The 26,457-nt window shown below is 43.1% G+C and overlaps 1 protein-coding gene across 2 annotated transcripts; it reads right to left on the bottom strand.

Annotated features, from left to right (window-relative positions):
• BRMS1L (BRMS1 like transcriptional repressor) lies at window positions 1–26,457 on the bottom strand. Of its 2 annotated transcripts, XM_066631104.1 has the most exons (11): window positions 26,245–26,457; window positions 18,319–18,409; window positions 17,189–17,316; window positions 13,637–13,716; window positions 10,186–10,282; window positions 8,395–8,478; window positions 7,650–7,714; window positions 5,971–6,010; window positions 4,595–4,721; window positions 2,784–2,857; window positions 2,249–2,315 (listed from the first exon to the last, which is right to left on the bottom strand). In XM_066631104.1, the coding sequence occupies exons 1-10, from the start codon at window positions 26,384–26,386 to the stop codon at window positions 2,785–2,787; spliced, it is 927 nt and encodes a 308-aa protein (XP_066487201.1). In that variant the 5' UTR covers window positions 26,387–26,457; the 3' UTR covers window positions 2,249–2,315; window position 2,784. The 2 variants fall into 2 exon arrangements, with proteins under 2 accessions (XP_066487193.1, XP_066487201.1); XM_066631096.1 differs by lacking the exon at window positions 2,784–2,857 and having other exon boundaries at window positions 1–2,315.

Genomic DNA, 26,457 nt, shown 5'->3' on the forward strand with positions numbered 1-26,457 from the left:
TGGATTCCCCAAGACAGGTCATTTATTTATACCCTAAGTTAAAAAATACAAATATTTCATTACAAAAAAGCTTTATCAAACTGTATACATACCATAGGTTTTGTCAAGAGCCAACCTGTTTTCATTACCTTATATACATTTGGCTGATACAAGTGACATGCAGAGTAACATCAGAATTGCTCTGGGCCAGTTTCAAAACCCTGGTTTTTTTTTTGACTTTGGGTAATGATCAAATAGCTTTCCCATACCAGCAAATACATTTTCACATAAAACATAAAAGCAGCTTCTTAAGTAGAAGAGACTTTATTCCAAGCCCCATTAGCTAGAATCAATGAAAATGGCAAGCAAGACACCACCTCTTCCTAAACCACAGATGTGTCATGTTCCCAGTCACCCTGAACAGTTACTAAAAGCAGCAGTGGGTTAGCCTTTCAAGCAACACTGCACTTATGGCCAACCTTGGGATGCAGTGCAGGTTGACTGCAAAATGGGCTGACCCATGTGCGGACAGATGTACTTCCAACCTGTTGTTCTGTGCAAAGGCACACATTGCTGATCATTCAAAAATTCTTACATATGCACAGCAGAATCTGGCTTTTGCTGCAAAAATGAGCTGAAACTGTTTTGCTTGTAGATGAGCTTGCAAAACAGGTGCCAGGATAAGTGAAAAGAACATGGAGATGGTGAATTTGCCAGAATTCAGGTAACTGAATCCAGCTTTAACAACATTTGCTTCCAAGAAAGTTTTATTTCAAATTAAAGGATTGGCCCACTCTCGCCCGCCACTAAATCTGCTTGCTGGATATGGGGGCTGGAATCAGTGTTAGTTGCTTTTAGACACTGCGATTGTAATACAGGATTCCAAATAATGCAAGGTTACATATTAAGATTCTAGAGTTAGTACCAATCCAGTCTAGAACATAAACACTCTTTTGGCAGTTTGTTCCATCAGAGGTGGGCTTTTTTTAAAGTCTCACCTTAATGGATAGTAAAGTGCACATAAACCACCAAGTAACATTCTCCATCCCACCCTCAGAATCCATCCTCGGTGCCTCAAATATGTGTGGTAAAACTAAACTGAAGAGCATCATCCTGACACTAAGCTTACAAACACAACTTTTAAGATGCACCTCTCTCATAGTAATGAACAGGAGAGATTTTGTAGCAGCGGTACTTAGTGGACACCATTATTTCTTCCCAATGTATTACTACAAAGTATGAGCCTTCATTTGATGAGTTTGCATTAATACTTTTGGCTATTTTTTATTTTTTTTACCATTTACAGAAGCGGCACTCAAACCTTTTGGGGAGGGTGGGGATGTAATACTAGTAGAAACCATGCTTTCCATTTCGCACCATTTTTTCCCAGCAGACCTTGTGCTAGATTCTAGAAGAGAAAAATGTCTATTTCCTACTAGACTAGGAAAGTGCTGCCCAAGCAAATTAAGGATGGCTTCCCTTTGCTATCAGAAGGAAATGGTACTGGTTTCCCTCAAGTGACAGAGCTGAAACAACTTTTTTGATTTTTTTCATTGTCCATTTACAAATAGCCCTGCCATCAGACAATTATCAAGGTAACACTACGTACGTATGCAAGATAGCGTACGTTCACAAGACAAGCATGATATAAAAATGCAAAATGAGTTGTTATATGTAGTGAAAAGCTTAACAATTACCACATGATCCAATATTTTTAAAAAATGATAAATACCACTTTGTTTCTACTGTACACAAAAACAGTCTTGGACTGCAACCCTAAACATGCTTATGTGCCGATGAACCAGACATACACTGACAGGCCACATTCCAGGGCAGCAGCCCCTCCTGCACTCTCAACAGGCAGGTTTTGAAAAGGGAAAGTCAGCTCGCCCACAGGAACACATGTCAGAGACCCTTCCAGCTCCATGTCTAGTTCTCCCCATGCATGCACATAGCTATTTAGGACTGCAGTCATGGTCAGATACTCTCAGATCCTCCCAAGGTTAATGTTTTCTATCTTAGGCACTGGACCCGAATTAGAGGCAAGACATCATGGTCAACATGATTATGTGTCACTTATTCTAAGACATCTGTATGAAGATTACGTACACTACTACAAATACACAGATACCGCCACGGAAATAGATGAGAACACACAGTAAATACATCTTTCATCTCATGGCACATCAAGCAGGATAACACTGTCTAATGGTCAGTTGTGATTATGTTTGATTGAATATTTTCCTTTCTGTAGCTGAGAAATGTACAGTTTAGATTTGCTTCCATCAGGCCTCTTAAACCACACTTCATCATGGTTAATTGTTGTAATTATGGCACTGAAAAGAAGGAGGGGGAAAAAATCAGGAGCACATTAGTGTCCATATAAATCTACAGGATCACCCTAAACTACATTGCCATTTATAAACAGTACTGTAATTATTGGTAATAGAACATACAAGCATTATAACAAGTGCCTCATTAAATTAACGATAGTTAACAGAATACTGGGACACCAATATGGGAAGTGTACTAAACATTACTGCATTTGTGTACAAAGCATTTACATCTTTAACAGTGCCCTTTGGAGACGGAGGAAAAAAAGACAGGTTCATACACAGGTTCAACAGCAGAGTTAGATGCTGGCACTGAGGCTGCTACAGTACATGTAGCCAGAGATGAGCCAAGTCTGCAAGACTGTCCACTAGAGGCAGCGGTTCCCAAACACCTCGGGAATTTGGAAACTGGGGTAGGTTGTAGTGGAGAAGGCACCGATGCTGTGCAGAGGCTGAGCAGGTGTTTCTTACCTTACAAACCACTGTACCAGCTTCCAGGAGCTGCCGGGAGTCCTGTGGAGCCCTCCACAGGGCTCTCCAAGCCTCTGTAATAGTAAAAAAAGCTATCGAAAACAACTTCCGGTTTCATCTGCAGAGGCCAGCGCAGCAATTTGTAAGGTGAAAAAAACCCCAATCAGCCCCAGCAGCAGCACAATCCCTTAAGGGGCCAGAGGCAAGGCTTTTCAGGCTGGGATGTCATAACACCCCAGTTTGAGAACCTCAGCATTAGGGCAATCCTACAACAAAATCTGACCAACCACGTAAGATTTTTACATATGGTACATCTGTCTCCACGGAGACAGTTGGAAGTTCTTACAGAATGGCACACAGGCAATCCTTCCTATTTATATAATCTTTCCTATATTTAAGTGCCATGTAATACAAGTTTATTTTTCAAAGTATTAACAATACTTTTCTACCGTCTTATACAAATGCACAGTTCAATACATATTAACATTCACCCTCTTCTGAATCATCATCATCATTGTATCTTTCAATTATATTAAATGCAAATATACCTGGACATCTACTTGCCCTAAGTCTATCATGTTGATATACCTGATGACAGCCATCTTTCATGGAAGCTCTACACAGCCTGGAACCTATATACCTAAAGCGTTGCCTCCTCTCCCTACATCTGCGTATGTACCAACTACTGTCAGGTCAGCAGGCCCTACAGCAAGAATCAAAATCTTCTCTACTGTTGCCCCATGCTATGGTAATGGAATTCTACCCAAACCGAGGAGGTAATGAAGTCTGACTTCTGGCTGGAGTTTCTTTGAAGAGCCAGTGCTTTGACCTCTGGGAAAACCAGTCAGTAAACATTTTCAAATACAGCCGTGCCCCTATATCTGTGAGGGATCCATTCCAGGGACCCCGCAAATAAGGGACCCTTGCAGATCCCTCTCAACCCCCCCCTCATGTGCCCATTAATGTTATTTAAATACCCCAGCAAAAATGTTCTTCATTTACAGGGTCGCTATAAGTATTCAGGCACACAGGCTGAGCACTTAAAAAGACCAGATTAATAGGAAATGGAAGTTAACCACTTCCTGTCAACCTTGATTTAGTCTTTTCAAGTATTCAGGCTGCCAGAAGGCAGCCTGTGCACTGCTATGAGCTTGTATGCTTATAGTGAACCTGTAAAAGGAAGAACATTTTCACAGGGGTAAGCATTTAAATAACATTAATGAAAGCACAGGCCCCCCTCCCCGATCTGCAGATAACCAAATCTGTGGATATGGGGGTCTGCCTGTTAATTAAGTTTTTAAATCAAAGTAAGACATTTCTTGGATCACTCATGATATTTATATACATCACCATCTTTGTCATTTTTAAGGACACTGTATTCAGTAAGATCTGGGTTTACAGCCTATGTTACTTACCGGAAGTCACCTAGTGACTCCAAAAGTTGGATTGGTTGGCAACCTTCAGTCTGGAAAGACTATGGTATAAGCCTACAGCACCCGGTATTCCCAGGCAGTCTCCCATCCAAGTACTAACCAGGCCTGACCCTGCTTAGCTTCCGAGATCGGGCATGTGCAGGGTAACAGTTGCTGTTGGATTAGCACTGCTCAAATGCCAGCCACCGGAAGGCAAAGAAAGGTACCACTGAAGAAACAGAGGTCATGCTGGGAGTTTAACCTTCCTTGCTTTCCTAAATCCGTTTCCACCAACAACCGTCACATACAATCTGGTGTATAAATAGAATTTGGCTTATTTAGAGTTTGGTACATCCAATTCTCTGCTTATGAACAGAGAGCCACACACACCAACTTTACCTTGTAGGACATTCATCTTTCCTATCAATACATATGGTTTGTCCTCGTCCATACCACTCTCCATTATAATACAGTCTTCCTTCTTCAGACCTTGCACTATGGAGGTGTTTCTCCAGCTTGACAGGGGCTGAAAGAAGTGGAACAAACAATGCTGACAAAAACCAGACCATAGGTTTTTTTTCCTTTTTTAAAAAACACACACACACATGAAGTGCCCAGACTTATAAAAGCCACGCCTAACACTTATAAAAGCAATATTAAATGAAGATCCTTTAAAACAAAAAACAAAAAAAATCACAAAGACACAAAAGCAGCCAAGTAGATGACAAGGCAGAAAGTCTGGCTAAATCAAAAGAGGCATTTGTATTGTTTCAAAGAGACTTCAGGCATACAAGCCTGCCTGGGGAAGGTACAGAGAAACTTGCACAAACTATTGAATCTTTTTTCAAGGTAGTAATGGATCTTAGCCCAGGATGGACTTGATATTCTTACTGGAAATATACTGACACTACAATAACTTCTCTCAAACAAGCTAAGTCGGAGTTTCAGGGACATGCATTACTGACCCTGAGCTTTTATTGGTTTTGTTAAACAGTTTCTTGAAAAGGTTGGTTTTTCTAGTAAGAGTTAACTTCCTACTTCTACAAGCATAAGGCCCCCCCCCAGATGGCAGAAATTCTTCTTAATCAACGCAGGATAAGGATCAGGGCCCACGCAGCCACCGGAAGGTGCATACTCAAGAATGTCCCCTCAACTACCAGCATGCATTGTTGAGATAAACGGGGATTGATTAGGTGATCAAGTACGGAAGGTACTTGAATATAAGTTGATCTCACAGATAAGTCAAGGGCAGGTTTGGATCCAAAAAATAGTGGAATTTTCTATGACCCTTGGATAGTCAGGGGTAAAACGGAAGGGTGTTCTTTGAAAACACCTTCCAGGAATTCTTCTGCGGCACCAGGAGAAAGAAAGAAAAATCTATTTTACATTCTTCTCCAAACAGGAAAGGAGATGAAGGTGCTTGTGGGAAATGCAGGCTTTGTGAATACACTTCCGTAGCAGCAGCCTTCATATAGACTACAATTGCCATAAGTGCCTTCATTTCTGTACCTGTTTAGAGAAGAAGCTAAAATTGTTACTTTGCTTGTTTTCTGTTGCTGCCTCAGAACAGTTACTTACAGATAACTCCCCCCACTCCCCTGAGTCCTGCTTCTCAGTCCAGTCTCACCCCCCACCTCACTAAGCAGTTGCTCCTTGAAGCGTCATCCACCATATTGACCCATGTATAAGTCGACCCATGTCTCCGGCATAAATTTTGACTTGTACACAAATATGTATGGTAGCTTAAAATCAAGTGTTAAGAAGGTTGCCCTTACGTTCCGTTTTCACTCTGTGCGGCCCCAACGTAGCCATTGCCTGAAATACAAAGAGGCAAGGTCATCATTTTAGCAAAATCAACTTCAAAAGGAGACCTGTTTTATAATGCAACTTTGCAATGGCTCCTATACAATAATGGGAACAGACACTGAATAGCCTTCTCCTCCAACACTCCAAACCAACAGGTAGAACATTCAGACTATGACAAAAAAATACTGGGAATGACTCGCACTTCCACCACGCCTGGATTGCTCTTACAGCCCTATTATAGGAATCACCCACCAAGTGAGCTTTGAGGTAGTCTGCTTCTAAAATCAGAAGCTTGCACATACCTATCATGATTTGTAACCCGTGATGGACTTTTCCTCCAGAAATTTGTCTAATCCCCTCTTAAAGGCATCTAGGTGAGATACCATCACCACTTCCTGTGGCAAGGAGTTCCACAGACAAATTACATGCTGAGTAAAGAAGTATTTTCTTTTGTCTGTCCTATATTTCCCAACATTTAATTTTAGTGGATGTCCCCTGATTCTGGTGTTATGAGAGAGGGAAAAGAGCGTCTCTATCCTCACACGTTTATGGCCACTAGCACCCAACTGCCTCCATTATGATGAGGACTGGAGGCATAAAGCTACTTTCTGACCTAAACATTCCCCCACCCCCATACAGACATCCCCAAACATCTGGGAGTCATTCGAAATAGCTGAAGCCGAGCTATTCCATCTGCTCTGAGCGTGGGAGGATGGAGGCCAGAATGTGAAGCCAGATCAGAACAAAACACCTGAATGTAGTGGTTCTTGAAAGAAAGAACCTTCTTTCAATTGTAAAAATCCCTATTTAATAAGAGATTTAAATAAAGCCTGCCTATGTAAACCGCCTTGAATAAAGTCTTGAATAAAGACCAAGAAAGGCGGTATATTAATACCTGTTGTTGTTGTTGTTGAAATGTGCTTCTTCTGGTTAGTCCTGAGCATGTTCACCCTAAGTGAAAGTCAGACAACACACTTCCCTTTGGGTGCTTCTTAATTTTAGGATAAACTTCCCTTTGTTCCAATTTGAAGGGATGAATTTTCAAGCTGGATCACTAATGGAGTCTTCCTGACGTTTCATTCTAGCTTCCTACACACTGAGGTCAACAAACAGCTATATTTTCCCCATAAAAATACAGCCGCAATTATTGTAAAGCACCTTGAGTAGGAAATGGCCAGTGCACAGCCACAGAAAATACAAAAGTCACAGTTCAGAAACAGCCAGAATATCAAGATAAGAAACTGGGAAACAGCGTGATACTGCAATTGTATTTTACAAAACTTTCAGACTGTGCAGATATCACAAACTGCAACAACTCCCATCCAATTTGCATATAAGACAAGACATACAGCTGCAGATGTCTAAAATCAAGCCACATATATTACAAATAATCCAATAGATACAATTAGGATTGACGCATCTCTACCCACTATGGCTATGGTTGTTCCACCCACGTAGCGCCATCATAACCTCTACATTCCAACCAGCATGCAACCTCACCACTGAGTAAAGGCACCTGATTCCCTCCACGTTACCTGCATAGTCTCAATAAACCACACTGCCACCCTAGGCCAGTCCACTCCCGAGACACGACACCTTAATAGCTGCATTAGTCTTTAAGAACAGTGATTATGACATGCAACCATACCTTTCTTATTGTTGTCCAGTCTTCGAGTATATCAAGATCTTGCAGCATGTACACTATATAAGGCCGTTAATATGTTAAGGGACTTGTGAAGCACCCAAGCAGATCAAAACAGAAATTCAGTCAGACCACAATGAAGCATGCTTGGTATAAAACTAAAGCACAGAGCATTTACATTGCAAATATTAGGGTTTGTCATGGAGCTTTGATAACCTCCAAATACAACAAATGCACTAACTATTTCTTGTGCCCAATCTTTACATACAGCCACATTCGAGTAAAGGTTTAGGAGAGTTTATGCACAAATCTAATGCTGAAAACATTAAGAGCGAATTTAAGCAAACAACAGACAGGAAGCAAGATTAGAGCCTGTAACAGCTTTAAAGATTTTTGTTCAGCCTCAAAAATCAGCTAGAACTGGCCCTGGCAATAATTTGAGCTTTGCACTGCTAAATTATGCCAACTCAAGAGCATCATATTGCTATGTTAGCCAAAAAGCAGCACTTTTTACTTTTTTCTTTTTTTCTTCAGTTCTCTCCTCAGTCACAATCCACTGGTGGGTCCCTGATCCACAGTCTGAGATCTAATGTAATGCAGTGAATTGTGTTATTAGTTCCTTTTCCCAAAGGAGCTCAAAAGCCGACTCATTCCTTTACTATTTAAAATGTGTTGAGAATTTTGTTTTGTTTAAATTGGAACATAAATATTCTAAATCAATTATAATTGATTAGTCAACAACAAAGGATATCTGATACAACTACAGGTTTCTTCTTATCTGGACTAAACGGATCCTTCCTTTTTTTCCGAGACTGAAGTTCGTCATTCCATAATTCTGCGGAAACAGAAGAATGCTTTAGTCAATGATTTCTTATAGCATGCAGGCTTGCATGTTCAGCACCACCAAGAAAGATAATAGATTATAAATTCTATGCAGACAATTTATGCTCTGTGCTGTTTTAGGAACCACCAACTGTCACTACCAGCTGATGCTATTAATTTCTTGAATAGATCATTATTATGGCACTTTGCTTAAAAATAGTCTATGCACTTTATGGCCATAGACAGTGTGTCTGACCATAATATGCACACACACACAGAACTATGCTATATATGCCCTTACCTTCTGTGCCTGTGCACAAAGTTTACCTAGTAAACACAACACTGGCAAAATGTTACCAACATCCACACTTTTTTCTTTACTCATTCAGTTGTTACCCATAGGGTTGACGACTTCTCTCCAATATAAAAATACAAATGATCTATACATAAAGGCAGTTTATAGCCTTCATCATTAGGTCAGGTACAGTATGCTGCATCTACTCTCCATCTAGTGCAGCGTTCCTCAATGTTTGTCCCCTGCCATACCACTTCACATGGTCAACCTATTGAGAGTATCACATGAAGTAACTGGTGATGACATAATTGCCAGTTACTTCTGGGTTGGCAGACCAGATATGAGCAACAAACACTAGTAAGATGCTCTGGGTGGACAGGAGGGATTTTAGAGCATGTGAAAAGCATGCTTTGGAGCTCTACCCACCAAGTCAAGCCTCCTACTGCTATTTGTTGCATCACATCACTGCTCTAGCTGTTGGGCAGCAGGTGCCCAGGGTCCCATGAGCACTATCAGACACTATCTCAAGTACCACTGATAGTACTGAACCACTAGTTGAGAAGAGGGAACAGTGATATGCAACCTGAAAGGCCAACATGGTCAAACAATGGGAAGCACAATGCTCTTCTTTGCACAGAGTCCTTGCCTCTAAGGTCCCCCTCTGCAGAGGCACCACTGCTGCAGGGGACTGATTTGTCCTGCAACTCTAAGATTTTCACAAGGTAAGCAAGAGGCAGATGATTTGACCATTTGGCCCTGCTCTACCCTTGACCAGTGACAGCAGCTTGGCTGACTGGCTCTTTGGTAAGAAAGAGACAGATATGACAGGCCCATCCATCATCTTTTAAGTTAATACTCTAGCCATAAATCATAGAAATTATCTTTTAAAGTGTTCTTTCTACAAAGACAGGTGTATTTTGCCAACTCGCTCTTCATGTTACTCTTTTTGACTGGAGAGATAACTTCCTGGCTACGTTTTGGTATATTACACCAACACCACAGGGTTCAAAATTGTACTGGAGAAGCATTAACTGACAAATTGTAAAACTAAGAAACATTTTCTGCCAAAGAACAGAGTCCAATGCCATGCTGCCATGGCTACAATAGATTCAAATCGTTTCTTGCATCAACTAATAAGGAAGAGTTATTGAAAGCTGACCATTAGCATACCAAGACTTCACCATCAGGTGATGGTGATGCAGGCCATCATGACCAGCCTGGCAAAGGAGGAGGCACATACAAAAAAACAGAACAGATGGGGTATTGTCAGATTACTTCAATTATAAGCCATTTCTCAGACACAAGGTTCTAGTATACAGCTCAATATAACGTTGCTGTTTATTGCCATCTTGGGTAAATACATTTCCTACGAACAATGCATTTATTGGACAGTTGAATACCTATTCATCTATCAGCTCTGGTTACCTGAGGTAATGTCAATGCTGTGCCTGTCTTCTTCAAGTCGTCTGATTTTCTCTTCGAGTTCACTCTGAACAGTGTCGTACAACAAGAGCTTTTCACTCTGAAAGGAGAAGTTAACAATGCAGGCAACCACTAACCATTTAGAGAAACCTTAGCACATCTGCTGAACTGGGCACTCTGGATCAAAGCAAGACAACAACAGCTTTCTACGTCGAGACCTGATGTACAAGCTATGCTCCCTCCTCACCAGGCTGAGTGCGCCAGGGGCAACTCGGAAAAGTGGGTATGCAACACTGAACAAGGTCACCAGTTCAGTTCCTTGAAGTAGACGCAACACTTGCAAGCAGAGGACTGTCATCTTATAGAGGACTCAAGTGGGTACATGCCACATGAGAAGAGGTTAAAAAGGGTTCTCGACTTCCAGGATATGAATATGCAGATTTCAAAGTCTAGTCTGATAAACAATGGGCTTTTGCACAGGTAACCAACATGGATGCACATCTGTGATGCTCAGCCAGGCCCCTTTGAACATGGTGGACATGTTTTTGGGATTTTTTAAAACAAATATGGAGAGGAATATTTTTGGCCATCAAGGGCTGCTAGTTGTTGCACACAGATTGTGCAGAAATAGTGGGGGACCATGACCCAAACTTCACAATAAAAGGCAAATGTTTGAGATGAAGCACTGCAAATCTAAAAATAGGTCAGGTGTCAACCAAGTGAAGTTATGGGTTCCATTTATAAATATTTATTTATGATTATCAACAAAATGGCAGAGACACTACTTTTTAATCTAATGGAGAAACACCAACCCTCTTTCCTGGAAAATTCTGGGAGCTTAAGTGAGGATTCAAAAAATTCAGACAAGGATTATTTGCTAACCCAGTGCAGTGGTGGACTTTTTCCTTGAACAGCTGACCCACATGACCATGGCACAACTGCACATGAAAATCCCCTCAATTTTAAAAGCAATCTGCCATGCAACATTCAGAGTGCACTTGGAGGAAAAGTCTAAAGCCATCTCCATTTGATGGAACTAGCTTCATAGGTCTCTGGGGACCTTAATTTGAGAAGCGGTCAATTGGTCAATGACAGATGGCCCAATTCTATCCCCTGCCACAGAACACGTGCAGCATATTATGGAGGGGGGGGAGGCAATTGGACACCCAGCAGTAGGTAAGTAAAAATAGTTTTGACTAATTCCCCAGTAGACTGCTTGATCACCAATGGGTCTCCTCAGACCTACACCAGCCATTTTGCTGGCACATGTCTGAGAAGAGCCAGGGGACAGGTGGATAGAAAAAAGGGGAATAAGATCCAGCATGCACGGCCTCTGTCAGATACACCTCCTCGGCTCCCTGAAATACACACCCCAGTTCCTCTTCCAACAAGTTCTATTACTTCCCTCTCTGCCCATGGCCTGTCCCCACTGCCAATTTACCGGCACCTGCAGAGACTCCTGGAGTGCATGCTGCCGTGCATGTTGCACTTCTTGCTATTTGTAGCTGTAGCCTGGCAGTGCAAGACTGTGGTCCAGCTTTTGTGCTGCTGTAAAGTACCTTACGCAGCTGGAAAGCTAATTTTGGCAGCACAAGGCCACAACAGGACTGGGGCCAGAAAGTCCCAGTTTCAATTCCTGGTATCTCCAGGTAGACTGGGAAAAGACTTCTGCCTGAAATCCTAAAGAGCCAGTGCTCATCCATGTAAACCAGGGTAGGCAACCTATGGCCCGTGGGCCAGAGCCAGCCAGCCAGCCAAATTTGGCCTGTGCAGAGCTCAGCTTGGACACGGAATGGCGAAGCCACCTGCCTGGGCTCACTCACAATCTGTGCTGCTGCGGCACAGGGATTCTGTAAGACCCAGAGGGCTGCTCCACCAGTCCCCATCTGACATGTGGCAACTTAGGCAGGAGGTTTTGCCTCCCAAGCTGAGCTCTGCATGGGCCACTTCCGGGTGCTTGGCAACCCAGAAGCTTGGCAGTGACCTGATGTCACCACCCAACATCCAGCTCCTTTTCACAAAAAAGTTGCCAATCCCTGGTGCAGACCATACTGACTTCGATGTCAGTTTAAGTCACAGTATTCATACGTTCAAGAAAGTGATCTTGCTTAGAGTCTATGCATATGAATAGAAAGCACCAAACAGAAATCCTTTAATTTCACAATTGTACCCCGGGGGGTCTAAGCATAGATCATGCTATAAAGAACTACTCGTATATATTTTGTTCATTTACTCTTTTATTATGGGATGATTACTGCTCATTGTTTTTTATTACTTTGTATTAAATACAATGTGTATGTTTGTAAATATTTATATTTTAGATATTTTTGTAAGTCACATTTGGGAGAAAAGGGAGATATACACTGAATAAATAAATAAAAGGCAAATAAAAAGTGTTGAAAATCGTTGAATACACTACCAAAAGTGTTGAATTGTGATCTTAGGATTTAATTCAGTCACAACACATTTTAACTACAGTAACCAATCTGTACGTACTACATCTTCTAAAAGATAGGAATTACAATGTTTTAATCTTGATTTTAATCAATTCCCCTTAAACTCAATTTATGATTACAAAGTATTTGAACTAAAATGCCCATTTCCTTGGTCTCACCCAAGCAGCTGGGCATGCCTCTTGGTTGCCACATTTCTCAGATCATGAAAGTGCTTTTTGAAACTGAAACGTTACGAAGAGTACGCAGTCAGAAATGTGTCTCAGGTGACAACACAGAAGGGGAACATATCACACTGCAGTGACCTGAACTATAACTACTTGTACAAGTTTATGCAAACTATGTTAACTCTAAACACACAGCAGAGGTTAGCTGGATACATTTGGTTCCACAGGCATTTCCAACACTGACACCTAATGCAAAATATCTCCAACAGTCTCCATTTTAAATGTAGAGTTGGATCCAAAGAGCCATGACCAGAATGCAAACAGCTACAAGTGGTTTTCTGAAAATGCTTGTGTATCAGCTTGCACAAGAGTTCAGTACCGCTTTGTGAACTTTCTGTTGAAAAGCGGTATATAAATACTGTTAATAATAATAATATAGTGTTGTAACAGATAGGCGCTACAACTGTTTCCATGATTCTGCTTCTATGAGAGGTGGCACAAACTCTTGTGCAACACTTTCAGAGTTAGTTTCACTTTTCTCTACAACATTCTAGCTTAAGGTGTAAGCAGAAAACATCTACATTTAAAAGGACATCTTTGCACCAAACTCAATGGTTGCAAGCCTACTTCAATACGCTACCAAGAACTTGGACCGTTCAGAAAAACAAAATGCCAATTGTGGAAGCGTTGCTCCATCATTTCTGCAGATACCACTATATAATAGTCTAGGTTCAAACATTTGTCAGCTGTGTAGCTCAATCCTTTGTATCTTCCTTTGCAAGCTAGTACCACTGGTTACAGATAAATGAAAACTCACTCCATCCAAAACAGTACCTCACAGTGCTGGCGTGAAGCTTGAATTTCACATTCGTATTTGTTTTTCACAGACTCTAAACAGAGCTCTCTGTAGATACCTATAAACAAACATTTTTAAGTATTTTTTTTTTGGGGGGGGGGAAGAACACATAATATGAGGCCCACAATTCAGTCCACCAAGACTTTCCATCCCACAAGCCTCAATTTATCAAGCCTGAAGAGACCAAATTCTGAGGCATCCCAAGAGGCAAGATTTGTTTGAAAGAAAATCTGTCTCTTCATCTGCGCAATGCCCAAAAAAGTATCAATCTGACTGAAATATCTCAGTTGGTTTGAAAGGCTATGTATAGTATTTACCCAGTGCTTTGAAATCTGTAGATCCTGTAACAAATGTTTGCAATCATGTAGTATAGTTAAATCATCATACAAACCTGCCCTGGACCCTGATGCCATTGTGCTGTGGCACTTCTAGAGATTACATTTTCCCACACTATGAGCTAAAGATACGTAGATCTGAGCCCAACATGCATGAATAAGGACTTCAGAGAACCGTGCAGAGAGCTTCATGGACACAATAGCTCATCAGATCAATTATTTCAAAAGTAGATCACCACGCCATTTAAAAATCCATCCCCCAGAACTGAGGACAATGGGAAAAACAGTCTCTAGCATAGTGTAAGAAAACACAACACTGTGAAAACATAAGAACAGCCCCACTGGATCAGGCCATAGGCCCATCTAGTCCAGCTTCCTGTATCTCACAGTGGCCCACCAAATGTCCCAGGGAGCACACCAGATAACAAGAGACCTCATCCTGGTGCCCTCCCTTGCATCTGGCGTTCTGACATAACCTATTTCTAAAATCAGAAGGTTGCGCATACACATCATGGCTTGTACCCCGTAATGGATGTTTCCTCCAGAAACTTGTCCAATCCCCTTTTCAAGGCGTCAGGCTAGACGCCATCACCACATCCTGTGGCAAAGAGTTCCACAGACTAACCACACGCTGAGTAAAGAAATATTTTATTTTGTCTGTTCTAACTCTCCCAACACTCAATTTTAGTGGATGTCCCCTGGTTCTGGTGTTATGTGAGAGTGTAAAGAGCATCTCCCTATCCACTCTGTCCATTCCCTGCATAATTTTGTATGTCTCAATCATGTCCCCCCTCAGGCATCTCTTTTCTAGGCTGAAGAGGCCCAAACGCCGTAGCCTTTCCTCATAAGGAAGGTGCCCCAGCCCCGTAATCATCTTAGTCGCTCTCTTTTGCACCTTTTCCATTTCCACTATGTCTTTTTTGAGATGTGGCAACCAGAACTGGACACAATACTCCAGGTGTGGCCTTACCATCGATTTGTACAACGGCATTATAATATTAGTCGCTTTGTTCTCAATACCCTTCCTAATGATCCCAAGCATAGAATTGGCCTTCTTCACTGTCGCTGCACATTGGGTTGACACTTTCATCGACCTGTCCACCACCACCCCAAGATCTCTCTTCTGATCTGTCACAGACAGCTCAGAACCCATCAGCCTATATGTGAAGTTTTGATTTTTTTGCCCCAATGTGCATGACTTTACACTTACTGACATTGAAGCGCATCTGCCATTTTGCTGCCCATTCTGCCAGTCTGGAGAGATCCTTCTGGAGCTCCTCACAATCACTTCTGGTCTTCACCACTTGGAAAAGTTTGGTGTCGTCTGCAAACTTTGCAACCTCACTGCTCACCCCTGTCTCCAGGTCATTTATGAAGAGGTTGAAAAGCACCGGTCCCAGGACAGATCCTTGGGGGACACCGCTTTTCACTTCTCTCCATTGTGAAAATTGCCCATTGACACCCACTCTCTGTTTCCTGGCCTTCAACCAGTTCATTGACATAGTGGGCATAATGGAAACCTGGTGGAATGCGGAGAATCAGTGGGATACTGCAATCCCAGGCTATAAACTCTACAGGAGGGACAGGCAGGGGTGTGTTGGAGGTGGGGTGGCCGTTTATGTTAAGGAAGGGATAGAATCCAGCAAAGTAGAGATTGAAGGTGGGTCCGACTCCACCGTAGAATCTCTGTGGGTTAAATTACCAGGCTTGTGCAGCGATGTAATACTGGGGGCGTGCTATCGTCCTCCAGACCAGAAATCGGATGGGGACATAAGAAATCGGATCGGAACATAAAAAGAACCCTGCTGGATCAGGCCCAGGGCCCATCGAGTCCAGCTTCCTGTATCTCACAGCAGCAAACCAGATGCCTCAGGGAGTACATACAAGACCACATCTTGCTGCCACCTCCCCATCTAGCATTTCATTTACACTCACACCCTCCAGCAAAGACACCAGGTTGCAATCAAGTTGAACTTGTGCTACTTTATTAAACACTGCAACCAATTTTTAAAGCATGAAACCTACTGAATATACCTACACTCCCTCGCCAGTCTGGTGTAAGGGAAAAAAATTGCCATTCATGGTCAATTTGGACAACAGAAAAAAATTCCTACCCAGCCCTCATAATGAGCAACCAGCTAATCTCAGACAAAATATACCCATCATGGCTTGTAACCTGTGATGGACTTTTCCTCCAGAAATCTGTCCAATCCCCTTTTAAAGGCATCTAGGTTGGATGCCACCATCTCATCCTGTGGCAAGGAGTTCCACAGACTAATTACGCACTTGGTAAATAAAAATTTCCTTTTGTCTATTCTAACTCCCCCGAAACGCAATTTTAGTGGATGTCCCCTGGTTCTCGTGTTGTGTGAGAGGGAAAAAGAGCATCCCTCTACCCACTCTATCCATTCTCTGTATGATTTTGCATGTCTCAATCATGTCCCCCTTCAGATGCCTCTTTTCTAGACTGAAGAGCCTCAGGCATCACAGCCTTTCCTTATAAGGGAGGTGCCCCAGTCCAGAAATCAATTTTAGTAGCTCTCTTCCGCACCTTTTCTAGTTCCACTATATCCTTTTTAAGATGCGGGGACCAGAACTTAACACAGTACTCTAGGTGCAGCCGTACCATCGATTTGTACATTGGCATTATAGTATTAGCTGCTTTATTCTCAATCCCCTTTTTAATTATTCCTAGCATGGAATTGGCCTTTTTCACTACTGCCACACATTAGGTAGACACTTTCATCAAGTTGTCCACTAGCACCCCAAGATCTCTCTCCTCTCTCCCATTAGCCTATACGTGAAGTTCCAATTTTTTTGCCCCAATGTGCATTACATGTTGTCCCTTGTTATCCACTGGGGTTCTATTCCGGAACGCCTAGTGGATTAAAAAAAACAGTAGATTAAAAAAACTGGAAAAATAGAGTTAAAGATCCACTGCTCCTAATGGAATAAGGTTGTGCCTTGTGTCTCTCACCCTGGTCTAGTGAGCCAACTGTGTCTCTGGCAGGTTTTTTTATTCTAACCACCTCTGCCATCCAGTCATAGCTCAAAAAACCTTACTTGAACTTGTAAAATTAAGCACCTCAGAGTTAAAAGCTGTCAAATTTAAATGTTTTCCTTCACATTCTGCTTCTATCTAGGCCCTGCAGGATGTACCTAATTGAGTCAACAGCCAGCACGTCACACGCTTACCTGCCACTTTTGTCCGAATTTGCATGTTTTCTTGCAGAGCTGCCAGTGGTTCCAAGTACTCCGGTGCCTTTCCTGCTATTACCTCCTGCAGTTTTGCATCCACTTGGCTTAATCTCTCTTTGTACAGTCTTAACATAATGAAGATGAAGTGTATTATATTAAAGACATGCAGAGAACTGTGTATATTCACATTTCTAAGAATCCCTTTATCCAATCAACAATGGCTGCAACTCAGGAAACCATTAAACCTAACAACCCCACCGACGTTAACAGGACTTTAAAAATCATAGAGAACTGTACACTAAAGTATGGCTAGCTCTTCATTCACACATTTGTTTTCACTTTACACTTTTCAAGTTTAGCCTTTACAGCTAAAGACTAGAGATTCGACTAGGAACATTCTCAAGTGCCTTATGCTCGACTTCTGCAACCCCTGCAGAGTACAAGGGAACAGAACAGAACAGGACTGATGGGGAGGGCTAAAGGAGCAAACTGCATAACCCCCTAGTTTCCTTCCCCCACCCTGTTTCCACAGGGAACAACAGGAAAACATTATGTTGGGCCAAGTACACAAGATCTGGTCCATTGATCAATATGAGCTCATTGCTGCTGATGCTACTATTACTACTACTATTACTAATCAGCATCAGCATCTGGTCAGTTCTTTAACACTCATTGCTACAGTGTTATGCAGTGTTATACAGTGTTATGAGAATAATGCTCATTCCAGCAGCATTAAATTCTGACTTGTCAATAGTAAATATTTTCTGGTCTGCAGTTTGGAAATTACCAACAAGGCCAAGTTGCATCTTCCACTCCATGGCCACGTGCTGCATTTATTTCTTGTTTATAATAATAATCAACAGAGGAAAGGCTTGCCTTTCATGTAAAGTTTAGAAAAACAGGGATGAATTCTCAGTTCTAGACTCACACCCTGGAAGCTCACATCCTGCTTGAAAAAGACAAGAAACCTCTGAACACACATCCATAGTTTACTGCTACATGAACCTTACATCTGCCTGCTCAATTCTAACATTGTTTTCAGATATTTTTAGATAACACAAATTGTATCAAGGTTTACAAGTGGACTGGATTTCACACAAAATGTTCCAAATAGTTGATTTACTTACTGATCTTTCAGGTCTGTAAATTGTTTTTCAAGATTGGACATCTCATCTAAACACTCCATTCTTCTTCTTTCACAGTCCTCATCATCCATTTCTAAGAAAAGAAATGTCCACTTTTAAAATGCATCGGAACAGTTGGGTCCTTCCACCTCCTCCCCTGTCCAAATCTATTTTACAGAACTTATTAAACAAATTAATTAAACAAATTATTCAGAATGCTAGCAGAATGCTCAGTTTTAATCAGTGCTGACATTTTAAGAGGAAGTAATCTCTGGCTTTTTAAAAAAAAAAAAAACTGATGTAGCATACAAAGTCCAAACTGAAGATTTCCTACTGTTCTGCTATTCATTCCCTGATCAGATTGCTCAAACATGCACTTCAGCTTTTCACTCAACTATATTAATATTTCAAAGCATAGTGCAACAAGGAGTCATAACAATTGAATGAATCAATCCTCAGGAATGTAAAGTTGGTAACATGACTTGATATTGCCTTTGTTAAAGGCAGGGTAGAAATGGAAAACAAAATTGTTATAAGTCGTTGCCTTAGTTTATGAAGCAGAAGCAATCTAGTGTCACCAATGATAGTGAATGGTCTGAAAAATATATTTAAAACGTTTCAGTATTCTGATCCTACTTTAATATGCTGCATCCCAAAGAACTCCTGTGGTTTCTTCCTGGGCATTGTGTAGGTTATCAAAAAAGTGAGGGTGAGTGAGAGGAGACAAGGATGATCCTCAACAGCCCTAGAGAACTATCAGTCTTGGAACTTGTGCCACTTGAGTTCTCCCTCCTCAAAAGATTTTTTAAATCAAAGATGGACAGATCAATACTGTGATGTCAAAGGTTTTGAACTACAAAATCAAAACGAAATGTCAACAGCACCAATTCAAGTCAGAACAAGATGATCTCACCGTGCCTGCTCTACTCCTAGTCTCTTTCTTATACAAGAGAGAATTTAAAGCAAGCTGTTGAAAGCTTGAGACTGAGATTCACAGTCTTAAAAGACTAGCTCTACTTCCTTTGCAGCTGACATTTGTTATTACATATTTATTAGCAGCTGAGTGAGGGATTTTTTTTTTTTAAAGAAGAACCAGAGGGTCTTGCAGAAATGCTGAAGGAGACTGAAAAGTGAATCAAAAAGACAAATCCCTAGAGCTTACAGGATACATTTATTGTCCTTACACATTAATATGAGAGCTTGTCTTTTTGAAGAATTATTCAAGAAAGAATAAATGACCCTGCTCTGGATTCTTCTCATTAAATGATGGTATAACTCAGTCACAAGGACACTGTGCCTCTTCTGCATTTCTGCCAGCCTGGCATCTTCACTGGGCACCTACTGAAAGCAGCACTACCAAATGATGGTCAGGGTCTTGGTCCAACGGAATTACCTTGCCATGGAAATTGAATAATAAACTACCACAGCATCATAGCCGTGTGGCGACTATGTTACTATGGTCAATATTCATCACATGCCAACTTAAAACTTGGTGTTTTTCAAAAGAGTGAAAGAAACTTCCTTTGTTTTGTTTTTTTTGGAGGGGGGAGGGAGAAGGACACAGGCTGAGGCTTATCCGATGCTTCATTGCGCTTTTCTCTGCTAAAGGGCCAGTTGCACACATTAGGCAGAAGATGCACATTCTTGTAAAGTAAAAGAAAGGTCACAACAGAGAGAGAGAGAGAGAGAGAGAGAGAGAGAGAGAGAGAGAGAGAGAGAGAGAGATGCCTCTGAGCATTCACATTACTTTGGAGCAACTTACAGACAAATTTAAAGTTAGTCCATGGGTGAAAAATGTTCACCGTCCTCTTAAAGTTCAAGACCTTGCGGACAGAAGGCTCTGTGGTTGTGGACAGAAACAGAGCACACACCACTGAACAGAAAGCAGAAGTGCCCACTTATTCTTCTGAGAACTTGAAGCAGGACAAAGATGAGGATAACAGACTATCATTCATTTTCTCTACAAAATCCTGAAGAATGTCAGAGAACAATGCATACCTGAACACCTGAAGACCCAGTTCTTCACTAGAAGACACCAGAGGTGACTACACAATGTGCACTTTGCAGCACACAAACCACCCCACTTCAGGATAAGCAGGAGCAAAGTCAGTTGCAGGAAGGGGCGGCAGACTCTCAAGCATACTATGGGGCAAAATGTGCCTTCGTTATACAAGCCAATAAAAGCTTTGTAAGCTGCCTTGAGCATCTACTTGGGCATGGGAAAGGCAGGGTATAAATTTCTTAAATAAATTGCTGGGCTTTGAGATGAACTTCAGTGCCATATCAGCTAAGCAGGATTCAGTGGACAGAAACACTCTTATCCCTGAAATGTCATCAGTATCTTGTTTAAACAGATACACCGACGAGGGAAGTGAACACTCTCAAAACAATTGCCATGATGTGCACTGGATGGAAATGACAGATTGCATTTTCATCTCATTGAACATGACTGGCAGTAGGTTCAGAAGACTAAATAGCAGAATTTCTTCATGCAACACAATCAATCTACAGAATTCATTGCCATATCATATGGCAAACGTCTCAGGGTTTTTAAAAAGTCCTCTAAGTTCGTAGATAAATTAATGGAAAGCAAGACTATTAACCAGGATAGCTAAAAGTGGAAACTCTATATTCAGAGACAGCATACCATGTCAAATGCTTGGGAGAGAACAGATGCGGTGATCGTGCTTTGTGCTTCCCCAGAGATGGATGACTGACCAGGTCTAGAGAAAGAGTACTGGATAAGGCTTGACTGTTGGATGGATTCAACATACCAACTTCTATGTTCTTAGGACATTTTTGATGCAGAGGTAATCAGAATACCAAATTGCAAGTCACGTTCTGGCAACTCCTGCGACGCCGCTGGAACCAACCATATTGGCCTCTGCCTTTCCATTGGACCATTTCAGCGACGTGGAGAGGGGGGATTTGCTGCATGGGTAACAGCCTATCCTCCATACCTACTTTACCCAGGCTTCGCGCACTGGAGAGGACACTCTGTTCCAGAACCACCATTCAGAGCGTGACACCATAGTCTTCCAAGACTGAAGGATGCCAACAACAACAAACTGCAAGTTTGTTATTAAAATGTTAACTGCCAAAGAGAAAACCAGATTAAACCCACTGCCGAACATAGCACGCTTACTCTGCTTGCTGTGTGAACAGAAGGGCCAATGCAAGCTTTAAGTTCTGGATGGCTACTCCTAAATTTATGCATTTGTACAAGGAGTTAAGAAGAACAAAGTATACAAGCCTGCAATGCATATATGCAGAATTCATTCTAGCAAACACACTCCATTTATTTGGGGCTACAGGAGAGATAGAAGGGCAAGTTCTAAATCATGCATCCACAGCATGGTGCCAACAGGGGCGTCCAGCAGTGCCAACCTACCCACCTGCTACAGCAATTACTGCCACCATCTTCTCCCCGTATGACAGAAAAACGGTGGAGAACAGAAGCGAATAAATGCAGAATGTCTCCCTAACCTCTTGCCCATACTTCTTCCTTTCCCCACCGCCAAGCAGAACTTGGAAAAGAGGAGCATATGAAACATGCCCAGTTGCTGCCCAACCACTACTGTGTTGTTTCTCAGTTCTATCCTGTGGGTAAGTCTCCCTTCTTCCCCACTGACACAGAAACAGCTTCATGAGCAGGAACTCTTGTCTTTGCACCTGTGTTCTGGAGGAGCAGGGAAGGCTGCCGAAGAATCAGGGGCGTGCCTATGAGCCTAGTTACTACAAATACACAATATGGAATAATGAAAAATCTCCTGCCTTCTTACCCACCAGAACTCAGCTATGGCTCTTCTGAAGACCTTAGCTGAGGGGAAGAAACAACAGGATCATTCATCCTAAACTGTCATAATCCTTTCAAGACTTTTACTAGCTTTTAATACACAGTAATTTTAAACAGAAATTTCATATGTGCTCTTGTGAATCTCATAAGAACAGCCCCACTGGATCAGGCCACAGGCCCATCTAGTCCAGCTTCCTGTATCTCACAGCAGCCCACCAAATGATCCAGGGAGCACACCAGATAACAAGAGACCTGCATCCTGGTGCCCTCCCTTGCATCTGACATCTCCAAAGTTAATTTAGTTTTTCAGTTGTTTAAGGCAAGCCTGTCAATACAAACTGTCAAAGTTTCCCCTACCCTTCCAATCCCAGATCTGAATGCTGCTATGATCCTGACCCCCAACTCACTCCTTCCAACTGCACCCAATACTAATCTATCAGTCCCAAAATACTGTATATGAAGATCAAATATTTTTGTTGTAAAAGTGGGTAGAGGACCTTTATATAAAATTTAGTAGTCTACTGACAGAGTAGTAGTTTAATAATTATTTATAACTGCAAAACGGTATATACAGTGGGCCTTCGGTATCAGTGGGGGATCTGTCCCAGGACACACACACACACACACACCCCCGCAGATAGCGAGTTCAGCAAATAATTGAATCCACAGGAGAGGCCGGTGCAGCAACAACTTACCTGAGGGTTGTACACAGCCCTCTGAAGGACGCACACAGTTTCTTGAAAAAGCCTCCCAGACAAGACCAGAAGGCACTTCTGGTCTGCACTGGCCACTTCCCGAGTTCCTCTGAGGCCGGCTCAGCATCTACAAATACTCAAATCTGCAGATGCCGGGCCCATGGATAAAGAGGGTCCATTGTACTCCAGTTGTGCCTATTTACCAGGGACAGTGCCTATTTTCTAGTTCACCTCCTTGGAAAAAAAGTCAGTCCTGTTTTTCTCCCTATTAAAACTTTTGTTTTGGTGTGTCTGGTGGTGTATAATACTCAAGTCCAACCCCAGGCCCCTGGAATTTAAACTCTAACTATGCATTTCCGGCAAGTTGCAGTGGAAATGGGTGCACAGGATGCAAATGGGTGCACAGGATGGTAGCCTGAATAGGAAATGAGTGCACTCTGTCTCATGGACACCCAAGTAAATGCAAGCGTGTGAATAGCAAGGCACCACAGACTGTAGCTGTTGCTTTGATATATTTTGAACCACTGATAATGTATTACTTGTAGGACAATGACTTTTCCTAGTATTTATCAAAGTAAAAGAATAACTGCCCTTGAGTTTTAAAACAGACAGGCTAGGGCAGGGTAAGTGAATAGCCAGGCAGACCTTCAGCAATATATTACAGGGGAGGGGGCACGGCTCACAAACTGGTATCTGATATAAGAATAGGAATGTCTCTATTTTTATATGTGAAATTCATGGTATCTTACAGCACAATCCTATACATGACTATGCAGAAGTAAGTCCCACTGAATTTAATGGGAGTTACTCTCAGATACGTGCTGCAAATTACTTGCACCATTCCTCGTGTATAGCATGGAACATAGCAAAGCATTGCCATGAATAAGCAGAGGAACATCTTTAAAAGAACATGGCAACCTATGCAGCGAGTTAAAAGTTAGCCTACCGCCCAATCTTTTTATTCAGAAGTCATAAACTTTCCTTGGATTTACTCCCTCTAAAATGTGTACAATATAAGATTGCAGGCTCACTAGTGGTACAGTGCAGTCCTACTTAGAAATAAGTCACACTGAGTTTAAAGGGATTTTCTCTCAGATAAGTGCACATAGGATCTCATTTACCTGAGAGTGGGTCCCATTTAATTCAGTAGGACTTACTCCCAGATAGATATGCAAAAGGTTAGGGTTAGCAAAGCAGCTGCTTGCACCCCACCATCCAGCTCTTTTGTTTTTATTTAGCCTTTGAGGATTCAACTACATTTTATGACTGTAAATTACCTGTAAGCGGTTTTATAACAAAATGTTGGGTAAAAATGTTATGATAAATACATACATATGTGCTAGCCTGTGCTATCACATACACATACATATATGTGTAGCTAGCACATACATATGTGCTACCCCTGGGGGCTGGGGATAAGAATAGGCCCTCAGTTTGGCTGTACTTGTCGTAAGAGGCGACTAAACAGCCACCGGGTAGATGGGACTCATTAGCCTGGGAAGGCAGCTCATCTGAGAGAAGGAAAACTCTGATCCCAAACCTCCACTGCCTTGTGGCTACATCCAGTTATGGAAAAGGCTTCAGGAGTCAACCTCGAGGCAAAATCCGGAGCCGGAGTCCCTGAGGCAGTTCATGGCTGAACACAGTCATGTTCTGGCAACTCCTGCCATGCCGCTAGAACCAACCGTATTGGCCTCTGCCTTTCCATTGGACCATTTCAGCGACGTGGAGAGGGGGGATTTGCTGCATGGGTAACAGCCTATCCTCCATACCTACTTTACCCAGGCTTCGCGCTCTGGAGAGGACACTCTGTTCCAGAACCACCATTCAGAGCGTGACACCATAGTCTTTCGAGACTGAAGGATGCCAACAACATGTGCTAGCCGCAACAGTGTGCAGGAGAAGCTTAATGAATAATTGCTTTGTTGCAAAGTAGAATGGAAGGGAACAATCTGAAATAGAAATATAGTGGTGATGCTTAACGTCTTCCTCATCTGGCACATTGTGCATAAATAGCAAATTATTGTGTAACATGCATATTAGACTGCCCAGATGTGATGAATGGAACTATGGCAGCTATCAGCGAAATGGGATAACATCCTTGCAGTCTCATGCAGGTTCCACCAAACTAGGACCAATCAAGCCATGAAGAGATGTGGGTTGCCTCTGGCAGAAGATGGGCAAAAGGGGTGTTCTGGGCTCATCAGCCAGCTCATCTAGCCTGTTTGCCCTCTTTCCTCTCCCTCCTTGATCTGCATTTTGAACATCAGAACAGCACAAGACAAAGAAGCCAAGAGTTCTTTGCCTCAGTTCTGCCTCTTTCTAGTTCCTTTGCTCAAGCCTGTGGCTTGAGGGGAAAGGCATAGGTAAAGTGGTTGAGTAGAGAGGCAGGGGTACAGGGTTGAGGATGCGGCAGTAGCAACAGAGCTATGGTCCGATAAGGAGAAGAATCACTTCTGCCGCCCCCCTCTGTTTCCAAGCAGTGAAAGAAGTGGGCAGGCAGGGCACTGGGAAAAGCAACACCAGGCAGTGGCATAGCTAGAGTAGGGGGCAAAGCACTAAGTTTTGCAAGGAGCCTCATTACAGCTTGCAAGTGGCCCTCCCCCTTACCTTTGGAAGCATTCTGAGTGGTCATAGCAAAACTGAGGCATACACTTCACTGCCTGAAATAGCTCCAAAGGGAAGGGTGAAGGGACACTTGCACGCTTCGGTGAGACTCCCTGCAAAGCTTATTGCTTTGCATCCCCTCTAGCTAAGCCACTAGCTGTGCTTAGTAGTGGGCACGTGCAGGGAGGAGGCAGTATTCTGCCCCTTGACAGAGGAGGCACCAACTCTGGCCATGGCTGCGCATCTCCTGGCAACCGCCTGCACGCCTGGAATGAGGACCCAGTGAGCCTCGGCTCCAAGTTGGGAGGGGAGCAGTGGCATAGCTAGAGGGGGTGCAAAGCGCTAAGTCTTGCAGGGAGCCTCACCGCAGCGTGCAAGCAGACCCTCCCCTTTGGAGCCATTCCGGGCATACGACTCCGTTTTGCTCCCCTGCCCGGAATGGCTCCAAAGGGGAGGGTCTGCTTGCACGCTGCGGTGAGGCTCTCTGCAAAACTTAGCGCTTTGCCCCCTGTAGCTACGCCACTGGGGGAAAGAGGAAGCCATGGGTGACCCCTGCAGAAGGAGAGAGGCAGCTTCCCAAGCCCCGGCAGAAGAAGCACCAGCACAGGGGCTGCCTGCACCCCACCAGGCCAGGGAGGTGGATGCTGCAGAGGGGGCGTGGTCAGTGGGGGCGGGTCCTGTAGGGGGCGTGGCCTCTTCAGCAGCGCCTCAGGCCATGTTCCACGACGGTCAGGGAGCCGGTCTCCCCCCTCAGGGTGAGGGGTGCGCAGGCTCGCGCTAGGACCCTGAAGGGCGCGGCCGGCTCCCGCCCCCTCACACCCGCCCTCTCACCGGAGCTGTCGCCCTCCTCAGAGACGGAGGAGCTCTCGGACTCCTCCTCCTCGGAGCTGCTGCCCTCGTGCTCGCCGAAGTCCACCTCCATCTCGTCGTGGTGGCCGCCGCCCTCCTTCTTCTCCCGCGAGTGCACCGGCATCTTCCTGGCGACGCCTTCCGAGGACCGCGGCCGGAGCGGCGCGCTCTGACTCCGCCTCAGTGAAACCCCGC

This window comes from Tiliqua scincoides, chromosome 1 (assembly GCF_035046505.1).
Source record: "Tiliqua scincoides isolate rTilSci1 chromosome 1, rTilSci1.hap2, whole genome shotgun sequence".
Lineage (NCBI taxonomy): Eukaryota > Metazoa > Chordata > Lepidosauria > Squamata > Scincidae > Tiliqua > Tiliqua scincoides.

Excerpts from the sequence above, each read along its gene's own strand:
- BRMS1L (XM_066631096.1), bottom strand. The coding sequence starts at position 26,386 with ATGCCGGTGCACTCGCGGGAGAAGAAGGAGGGCGGCGGCCACCACGAC. Across the intron at positions 18,410-26,244 it reads TGAGGAGGGCGACAGCTCCG|AAATGGATGATGAGGACTGT; the intron begins GTGAGAGGGCGG and ends TTCTTTTCTTAG. Across the intron at positions 13,717-17,188 it reads AATTCGGACAAAAGTGGCAG|GTATCTACAGAGAGCTCTGT; the intron begins GTAAGCGTGTGA and ends GTTTGTTTATAG.